This window comes from Lutra lutra, chromosome 7 (assembly GCF_902655055.1).
Source record: "Lutra lutra chromosome 7, mLutLut1.2, whole genome shotgun sequence".
Classification (NCBI taxonomy): Eukaryota; Metazoa; Chordata; class Mammalia; order Carnivora; family Mustelidae; genus Lutra; species Lutra lutra.
Window position 1 is genome coordinate 51,644,234 of NC_062284.1, and position 10,649 is coordinate 51,654,882.

Sequence of the window (10,649 nt, forward strand, 5' to 3'; positions counted from 1 at the left end):
GCCGAGCAGAGAACCCGATGTGGGGCTCGATCCCAGGACCCTGAGATCATGACCTGAGCTGAAGGCAGAGGCTTTAACCCACTGAGCCACCCAGGCGCCCCCCTTCTAGCACTTATATGGTGTGTACTATTCTTTGTCTTTTTTTTCTTTTTTGAAGATTTTATTTATTCATTTAACACACACACACACAGGGAGAGAGAGAGAGAACAAGCACAAGCAGGGGCACTGGCAGGCAGAGTGAGAGGGAAAAGCAGGCTCCCTGGGGAGCAGGGAACCCTATGCAGGAGTTGATACCATGACCCTGGGATCATTACCTGAGCAGAACACAGATGCCCAACAGTGTTCACCCAGGTGCCCCATGGTGCACTATTCTTACACACATTAAACACTTGAGAAGTATAGGACTAAGTGTAACAGAAAATCCCATATGAGCCAATAATGTGGTTAAAAATTAATGGAGAGGAAAATACCCATTAACTATGTTCAAGAAATATGAAGAATTTCACTTACTACTTAACATCACTTAAATATTTTCATAAGACTCTTCCTGTTAGGCATTGCCATGCTTATAGTGTTTTGTGGTATTTATTCATTTTTGCAGGGAACCAGAGCCACCAAACCAGTATCACTTGGATCCCCATGGAAGTGGCTAATAATGTCACTGAGTTTATATTCCTAGGACTTTCCCAAGATCCTGGAATGCAACTGATGTTCTTTGCCTTATTCCTCCTCTTCTACATTGTGATCATGGTGGGAAATTTGCTCATTCTGCTTACGGTCTTTTCTGATCCCCGACTCCATACACCCATGTATTTCTTCCTCAGTAACCTGTCATTTGTGGACATTGCCTATGCCTCAGCCACAACACCCAAGATGATTGCAGACTGTATTTCTGAGAAAAAGACCATTTCCTACTGGGGCTGTGTAACTCAGATGTTTACCTTCCACTTTTTTGGTTGTGCTGAGATTTTTGTCTTGACGGTTATGGCTTTTGACCGCTATGCTGCCATTTGCCAACCTCTCCGTTATACTACCATCATGAGTGCCAATGTTTGTATTGTGCTGGCATCACTGTCCTGGTTGGGAGCCCTGGGTCATTCATTTGTTCAGACCTTCCTGACCTTTCAGCTACCTTTCTGCAATAATCAAGTCATTGACCACTATGTTTGTGATGTCCACCCAGTCCTAAACCTTGCCTGTGCTGATACAACCCTGGTAAATATGTTAGTGGTTGTCAACAGTGGTCTCATCGCTCTGGGGTGTTTCCTCATTCTTCTGGCCTCCTACACTGTTATTCTATTTAGTCTTCGCAAGCGGTCTTCAGAGAGCCGACGCAAGGCTCTCTCTACCTGTGGGTCTCATTTCACTGTAGTAACTTTCTTCTTTGTCCCTTGTTTCTTTATTTATCTGCGTCCATCCACTACTTTCCCACTGGATAAGGCTGTGTCTGTGTTCTATACTACCATCACCCCAATGTTAAACCCACTCATCTACACTCTGAGGAATGAGGATGTAAAGAATGCCATGAAATGGATTTGGAGTCACAAGGTCTCCTTGAAGGAAAAGCAGAAGGGCTAGCTTATCAGAATGGCAGAATTGGAGAATTAGCTGATACCTTAAATGGTCTGTAATTTATTAATGATTTTAAGGAATAGGCTCTAAAATTCAACTATCTTGTAGCAATAATTTGAGACTATTTTCTTTTTCTGTCTTTAGGTGGGCTAAACTTAGACTTTTCCATATTGTCAAGGTTTATCTTTTCTTACTTTTAGAGTAGGAGAGTAAAATCTCCAATTCAGTATCTCATTAAACTGCTATAGACCACTTCAATTCAAATAAGCTTTCTTAATCTACAATTAAAGGATTCGGAATGAGGTTATAGGAGAAGGATATTTTTGAGGAATCTGACCATTTCTCTTAGAAACAGAAATGTTATAACAGCTGGGTAGAGTAGTTGGGTAGTCTTCAGAAAAGGCAATTTTATTCCGAGGAACTTTTAATTTATTTTTTGTTTTTTTACTTTTTAATATTTTATTTTTATTAAGGTTTATTTTACTTATTTTAGGGAGAGAGACAGTGTGTGTGCACATGGAAGGTGGGGCAGAGGGAGAGAATCTTCAAGCAGACTCCCGGCTGAGTGCAGAGACTGATGTGGGCTTGATCTCATGACCCTAAGATCATACCTGAGCTGAAACCAAGAGTCTGACACTCAACCACTGAGCCACCCAGGCACCCTAAGATTTTATTTTTAAACAGTCTCTACACCCAACCTAGGGTTCGACCTCACAATCCCAAGATGACGAGTCACATGCTCTACTGACTGAGCCAGGCAGTCTTGTTCTAAAAACAAGAACTTTTTAGATCTTGTTTCATGGCTCATATCTTTAAAAAATTCTGCCCTGATTATTTTCGTCCAACATATATTTTCTGTGTGCCTTAAGCACAGCTCTGTGTAGTTTATAAAATGCTTTCAGTTATTTTCTTTCTGGTTTTTGTTCCCTTAGTGGCTTTTATCTAATTTCTACAACTTATTAAGGGCATAAATAATGTATTTTACTTCTTTTCCACTCCCTGCATATGGTGCAGTCCTGGATTCACAGTAGATACTTGTGACAGACCTGCCTGTTCAATATCCATTGTTCCTTTTTCTCTTAGTAACAGAGACTTGACATTATTTATGGTGACCCCACTGAAATTACATTTACATGTCTGTCCCTTTCATTGGAGGTGGACACTATGATGTGAACAACAGTTGGTGAGTGAGACTTCTAAAAACTCTTTGAAATGGTTTCTCTCCACTTAGGCTTTATACATCATTACCATCAACATTTTGTTACATTTCCTTATATTTTTCATATTATTTTCCTCTGCAAAAAAGGACCATTCTATCCTCTTTGTTAATACCTATTTAAAAAATAAATACACTGAAACTATATTTAAAATTGTGGGCTACATTAGTTTTCCCTTTCCCCTTTAAGATCTAAATAAGAGAAGAGCAGCAACAAGAACCACCATCACAAAGGGGAAACAAGTTTATACTCACAGTTACAAAGATAACAGGACAGAAGTTAGATTCTGCAGACAGAAGAGTCCAACAAATATTTGGAAAAGAGAAGACAAAGTTGTGGTAATTGCTTTGACCACATAGAGAAGGCTAACACAAAAGTAGCAATTGAGGGGGGAGACTGATGAGAAATAGACAAATTTATCTTCCAGAATCCCTGACATATCTGAGATGCCAGGACACCAGGTAAAGGAGATGGTAGGGTTCAGTAATAGGGAGATTAAGAGAAAGGGATGGTTTATCCTCCCATCCTCTCTTTTCACTCTCAGAGGCTCACACAGGCATATACTTCAGAAACAGAATATTGACCTCTTTGCATCAAGAAATTAGATTAGAGAAAAGTCTTTCACATTCTTCCTTTGGAGATCATAAATAGAAATGGCTTTCTCTCTGCTGGAAGACTGACCAGAAGCCTACTGGTTATTCAGCTCTGCTCTATTGATCCATATCTTTTGGTCAAAATTTTGGTGCCAAGTTCTTTAACACACAAAAGATGTTGAAGTAAAATATGAAACTTTAGGAAGGCCAAAAGGAATTTGGTGGAATCTAGGATAATACAGAAAAAAAATTTACTTTGAAAATCACTGATATATTCACATTGATCAGAGATAATATTTACAATCCTGAAATAAGAACATGATACTTTAAAAAACTAGAGAATAAAAATACTATTTTGGGGAGCTAAATAAAATAAAAAGAGTGATAAATAAAATTAAGACAAATCAATAGAGGGTTGAAATAGTCAAAGAAGTCTCCATGAAAGTAGAATTTTAAAAAATCAAAGAAATGAAAAATGTGAAAAAATTTTGAAAAATCTAAGCAAGAGGTAAACATTCAACTCATATTTGTCCCAGGAGAACAGAAAGGACAGAGGGGAAGAATTTAAAAGAAACACTGAAAGGAAAACTCATAGCAGGAAGATTTAAGTCTCCAGATACAAAAGATTTACTGAGTGCCCACCCTAGTGATGAGAAAACAATAACTAAGGCACATTATTTTGCAATTTGACTACCCTAGAGATTGACAAGATTATAAAATTATTGAGAGATACAGAAAAAAATATAGGCCACAGAAAGTATTCAAAATTCAAAAGACATTAGAATATTCAGTAACAACACTGGGCCCTTCAATATGGTAGAAAAGTGCCTGAATCTGATTTTCAGCCTAGAATTCTAGACAGAACAAAACCATCAATCAGGTATGAAAGTAGAATTAGACCTTTTCAACCATGCAAAGATTTGAAAAATTTACTTTATAAGTACCCTTTCTTTGAAAGTATGGGGAGGATGTGTGCCAGCAAAAGCAACATAAGGAAGTGATAGGCTCAAGAAATCCATGTAGGGGTGGCCCAAAGCACTTTTAAGATGAGAACTGTGTAGCAGTTGTAGGGGTGATAGAAACAGATGAAAGCAGAAGGACAGACGCCCCAGGAAGGGAGGCTTCAGGAAACAGAAGTGGGAATTTATATTATCTATGATGATGGAGCATCTTAGTTATAGGGGCAAAGGCAATAGGATGGACCAAGTTGATGGGCGTAAGGGCACATTTATAGAAAATTGTATCATTTAGGACTCTAACAGAAAACCGATGACACACTCCAAATAGAATAATTCACAAAGAGAAATTATAGAGGGACTGTCTATAAAATTGCAGATATGGATGAGTTAGAGGGGCAGTACCATAACCAGGGATTAGAAGCAGTAGAGCTGTTAACACCATGATACCTGAAGGGACTGGCAGAGAGAATAGATAAAGAAACTCAAAAGCAGAGAGATTTTCTTTTTCCAGACTTCATTTTCTTAAAGCAGTCTTAGGTTCACAGCAAAATTAAAGGAAAGATACAAAGATTTCCCATACACCTCCTGCACCCACACATGCATAGCTTCCCTCATTTTCAGTGTCCCCCAACAGAGTGGTGTATTTGTTACAACACATCATAATCACCCAATGTCCATAATTTACATTATAGCTTACCCTTGATGTTGAATATTTTGTAGGTTTGGACAAATGCATAATGACATGAATCCATCATTATATTATTATAGAGTAGTTTCACTTCCCTAAAAATTGTCTTTGCTCTGTTTTTCATCCTTCCCTATCTGCACCCTACCTCCTGCTGCACAAGCCCTGGCAAGCATTGATCTTTATACTGCCTCCATAGTTTTGTCTTTTCTAGAATGTCATATAGTTGGAATCATACAGTAGGTAGCCTTTTCAGATTAACTTCTTTCACTTAGTGATATGCATTGAAGATTCCTCCATGTTTCCCTTTCTTTTTTTTTTTTTAATTTATTTATTGGACAGACAGAGATCACCACTAGGCAGAGAGGCAGGCAGAGAGACAGAGAGGGAAGCAGGCTCCCCGCTGAGCAGAGAGTCCGATGCGGGTCTCAATCCCAGGACCCTGGGACCTTGACCGTGACCTGAGCCAAAGGCAGAGGCTTTAACCCACTGAGCCACCCAGGTGCCCCTCTTTTTTTTTTTTTAATTGAAATACAATTGATATGCAATGTTACATTAATTTTAGGTGTAAACCATTGTGATTTGATTAATTTTAAAATTAAATTTTAATTTAATTTTAAAATTAAAATTAATTTTAATTAAAACATTAATTTTAGGTGTAAACAATTATGATTTGATAACCATATCACCATTGTGATAGACATTATGCTATACTCACCACTGTAGCTATCATCTGTGTAGCTATCATCTGTCATCTTACAACATGATTACAATACCATTGACTGTATTCTTTATGCTTTATCTTTTATCCTTGTTACTTATTCATTCCATAACTAGAAGCCTGTATCTCCCATTCCCCTTAATCCATATTTCCAACCCCCCAACCTCCTCTTCTCTAGCAACCATCAGGTTTTTCCCTGTATTTATGGGTCTATTTCTGCTTATTTATTATTATTATTATTTTTAAAGATTCCACCTGTGGGTAAAATCATATGGCATTTGTCTTTCTCTGATTTATTCCACTCAGCATAATATACTCCACATCTACTTGTGTTGTTGCAAATGGCCAGATCTCATTACATTTTATGACTGAGTAGTATTCTACTGTAGATATATACCACATCTTTTTTTTTTCTATTCACCTGTCAGTGGACACTTGGGTTGCTTCCATATCTTAGCTATTGTAAATAATACTGTAATAAACATAAGGGTTCATATATCTTTTTGAATTAGTGTTTCCATTTTTTCAATTTTTTTTCTTTCAAAAAACCAGCTACTAGTTTCATTGATCTGTTCTACTCTTCTTTTGGTTTCTATTTCATTGATTTCTGCTCTGTATGATTTTGATAGATTCATGCCTCACATTGAGGTCTTTTATCCATTTCAAGTTTATCTTTGTGTATGGCATAAGAAAATGGCTGAGTTTCATTCTTCTATAAACAGCTGTCCAATTTTCCCAGCACCATTTATTGAATAGACTGTTTTTTTCCCCACTGTATATATTTTCTTGCTTTGTCGAGGATTATTTGACCATAGAGTTGAGGGTCCATATCTGGGCTTTCTACTTTGTTCCCTTGGTCTATGTGTCTGTTTTTGTGCCAGTACCATACTGTCTTGGTGATCACAGCTTTGTAGTAAAGCTTGAAATCAGGCAATGTGATACCCCCAGTTTTGTTTTTTCTTTTTCAACATTTCCTTAGCAACTTGGGTTCTCTTCTGGTTCCATATAAATTTTAGGGTTGCTTGTTCCAGCTCTTTGAAAAATACCAGTGGAATTTTTATTGGGATGGCATTGAAAGTATAGAGTCACAGGGGGCTCTAGACAGTATAGATCTTGACAATGTTTATTCTTCTGGTCCATGAGCAGGGAATACTCTTCTATTTTTTTGTGCTCTGATCTTTATTATTTCTCTTCTCCTTCTGGATTTAATCTTTATTTGTGGTTCTTTGTCCAGCTCCTTTAGGTGTAAGGTTAGTTTGTATATTTGAGATCTTTCTTGTTTCTTGAGAAAGGCTTGTATTGTTATATACTTTCCTCTTAGGACCATGTTTGCTGCATCCCAAAGGTTTTGGATGGTTGTGTTTTCATTTTCATTTGTTTCCATGATATTTAAAAATCCTTTAGTTTCCTGGTTGACCCATTTATCCTTTCATAGAATGCTCTTTAGCCTCCACGTAGTTGAGTTCTTTCCAAATTTTCTCTTGCAATTGAGTTCCAGTTTCAAAGCATTGTGTTCTGAAAATATGCAGGCAATGTTCCAGTTCCCCTTTCAAAGCATTGTATTCTGAAAATACACAGGCGGCACCCCCCACCCGCTTTTTGGTACTAGCTTCCATTTTCTTTGGATAGATACCTAGTAGCAGAATTAGTGAATCATATGGTATTTCTTTGTTTAATTTTTTGAGAAACCTTCATGCTGTTTCCCATAGTGGCTATACCAATTTACATTCCCACCAACAGTGCACAAGTTTTCTTTTTTCTCCATATCTTCACCAATGCTTTTTATTTCTTATCTTTTTGATTCAAACCATTCTGACAGGTATAAGGTGATATCTCACTGTGGTGTTGATTTGCATTTCTCTGATGATTAGTGATGCTGAGCATTTCTTTATGTGTCTGTTGGCTAGCTGTCTTCTTTGGAAAATTGTCTACTCAGATCCTCTGCCCATTTTTAAATTGGATTTCTTTTTTAAATTTTTTATTTTTTATTAACATATGTATTATTAGCCTCAGGTGTACAGGTCTGTGAATCACCAGGTTTACATGCTTTACAGCACTCATCATAGCACAATCCCTCCCCAATGTCCATAACCAGTCACCCTCTCCCTACCCCCCTCCCCCAGCAACCCTCATTTTGTTTTGTGAGATTAAGAGTCACTTATGGTTTGTCTCCCTTCTGATACCATCATTTCATTTTTTCCTTCCCTACCCCCCACCCCACACACATTGACTCTCAAATTCTTCATATCAGGGAGATCATACAATAATTGTCTTTCTCTGATTGACTTATTTCGCTCAGCATAATACCTTCTAATTCCATCCACATCATTGCAAATGGCAAGATTTCGTTTCTTTTGATGACTGCATAGTATTCCATTGTATATATATATATACCACATATTCTCTATCCACTCATCTGTTGATGGACATCTAGATTCTTTCCATAGTTTGGCTATTGTGGACATTGCTGCTATAAACATTGGGGTGCACATGCCCCTTTGGATCACTACATTTCTATCTTTAGGGTAAATGCTCAGTAGTGCAATTGCTGGGTTGTAGGGTAGCTCTATTTTCCACTTTTTGAGGAACCTCCATGCTGTTTTCCAGAGTGGCTGCACCAGCTTGCATTCCCACCAACAGTGTAGGAGGGTTCCCCTTTCTCCACATCCTCGCCAGCATCTGTCATTTCCTGACTGGTTAATTTTAGCCATTCTGACTGGAGTGAGGTGGTATCTCATTGTGGTTTTGATTTGTATTTCCCTGATGCCGAGTGATGTGGAGTACTTTTTCATGTGTCTGTTGGCCATCTGGATGTCTTCTTTGCAGAAATGTCTGTTCATGTCCTCTGTCCATTTCTTGATTGGATTATTTGTTCTTTGGATGTTGAGTTTGATAAGTTCTTTATAGGTTTTGGATACTAGACCATTATCTGATAGGTCATTAGCAAATATCTTCTCCCATTTTGTGAGTTGTCTTTTGGTTTTGTTGACTGTTTCCTTTGCTGTGCAAAAGCTTTTGATCTTGATGAAGTCCCAATAGTTCATTTTTGCCCTTGTTTCTTGCCTTTGGTGATGTTCTAGGAAGAAGTTGCTGTGGCTAAGGTCCAAGAGGTTGAAGAGGCTGCCTGTGTTCTCCTCCAGGATTTTGATGGATTCCCATCTCACATTGAGGTCTTTCATCCATTTTGAGTTTATTTTTGTGTGTGTGGTGTAAGGAAATGGTCCAGTTTCATTCTCCTACATCTGGCTGTCCATTTTTCCCAACACCATTTGTTGAAGAGACTGTCTTTTTTCCATCGGACATTCTTTCCTGCTTTGTTGAAGATTAGTTGACCATAGAGTTGAGAGTCTATTTCTGGGCTCTTTATTCTGTTCCATTGATCTGTGTATCTGTTTTTGTGCCAGTACCATACTGTCTTGATGATGACAGCTTTGTAATAGAACTTGAAGTCTGGAATTGTGATGCCACCAATGATGGCTTTCTTTTCAACATTCCTCTGGCTATTTGAGGTCTTTTTTGGTTCCATATAAATTTTAGGATTATTTGTTCCATTTCTTTGAAAAAAAATGGATGGTATTTTGATAGTGATCGCATTAAACGTGTAGATTGCTTTAGGTAGCATAGACATTTTCATAATATTTCTTCTTCCAATCCATGAGCATGGAACATTTTTCCATTTCTTTGTGTCTTCCTCCATTTTTTTAATGTGTACTTTATAGTTTTCTGAGTACAGATTCTTTGCCTCTTTGGTTAGGTTTATTCCTAGGTATCTTATGGTTTTGGGTGCATTTGTAAATGAGATTGACTCCTTAACTTCTCTTTCTTCTGTCTTGTTGTTGGTGTATAGGAATGCAACTGATTTTTGTGCATTAATTTTATATCCTGACGCTTCAGTGAATTCCTATATAAGTTCTAGCAGATTTGGAGTGGAGTCTTTCGGGTTTTTCACATAAAGTATCATATCATCTGCAAAGAGTGAGAGTTTGACTTATTCTTTCCCAATTTGGATGCCTTTAATTTCTTTTTGTTGTCTAATTGCTGAATCTAGGACTTCTAATACTATGTTGAATAGCAGTGATGATAACGGACATCCCTGCTGTGTTCCAGACCTTAGTGGAAAAGCTCTCAGTTTTTCTCCATTGAGAGTGATATTCGCTGTGGGCTTTTCATAGATGGCTCTGATGATATTGAGGTATGTACCCTCTATCCATGCACTTTGAAGAGTTTTGATCAAGAAAGGATGCTGTACTTTGTCAAATGCTTTTTCAGCATCTATTGAAAGTACCATATGATTCTTATTCTTTCTTTTATTAATGTATTGTATCACATTCATTTGTGGATGTTGAACCAACCTTGCAGCCCAGGAATAAATCCCACTTGGTCATGGTGAATAATCCTTTTAATGTACTGTTGGATCCTATTGGCTAGTATTTTGGTGAGAATTTTTGCATCTGTGTTCATCAAGGATATTGGTCTATAGTTCTTTTTGATGGGGTCTTTGTCTGGTTTTGAGATAAAGGTAACACTGGCCTCATAAAATGAGTTTGGAAGTTTTCCTTCCATTTCTATTTTTTTGGAACAATTTCAGGAGGATAGGTACTAATTCTTTAAATGTTTCTTAGAATTGCCCTGGGAAGCCATCTGGCCCTGGGCTCTTGTTTGTTGGGAGATTTTTGATGACTGCTTCAATCTCCTTACTGGTTATGGGTCTGTTCAGGTTTTATCTTTCTTCCTGGTTCAGTTTTGGTAGTTTATATACCTCTCTAGGAATGCATCTATTTCTTCCAGATTCTCAAATTTGCTGGCATGTAGTTGCTCATAATATGTTCTTATAATTGTTTGTATTTCTTTGGTGTTGGTTGTGATCTCTCCTCTTTCATTCATGATTTTATTAATTTGGGT

At 37.6% G+C, this 10,649-nt stretch overlaps 1 protein-coding gene across 1 annotated transcript; it reads left to right on the plus strand.

Moving 5' to 3' along the window:
* Nucleotides 1-639: 639 nt before the first annotated feature.
* LOC125103764 (olfactory receptor 4S2-like) lies at nt 640-1,578 on the plus strand. The gene has a single exon (XM_047735593.1). The coding sequence runs from the start codon at nt 640-642 to the stop codon at nt 1,576-1,578; it is 939 nt and encodes a 312-aa protein (XP_047591549.1).
* Nucleotides 1,579-10,649: the final 9,071 nt, after the last annotated feature.

What these genes read in the sequence shown, in the direction of transcription:
- LOC125103764 (XM_047735593.1), top strand. Translation starts at nt 640, where the DNA reads ATGGAAGTGGCTAATAATGTCACTGAGTTTATATTCCTAGGACTTTCC.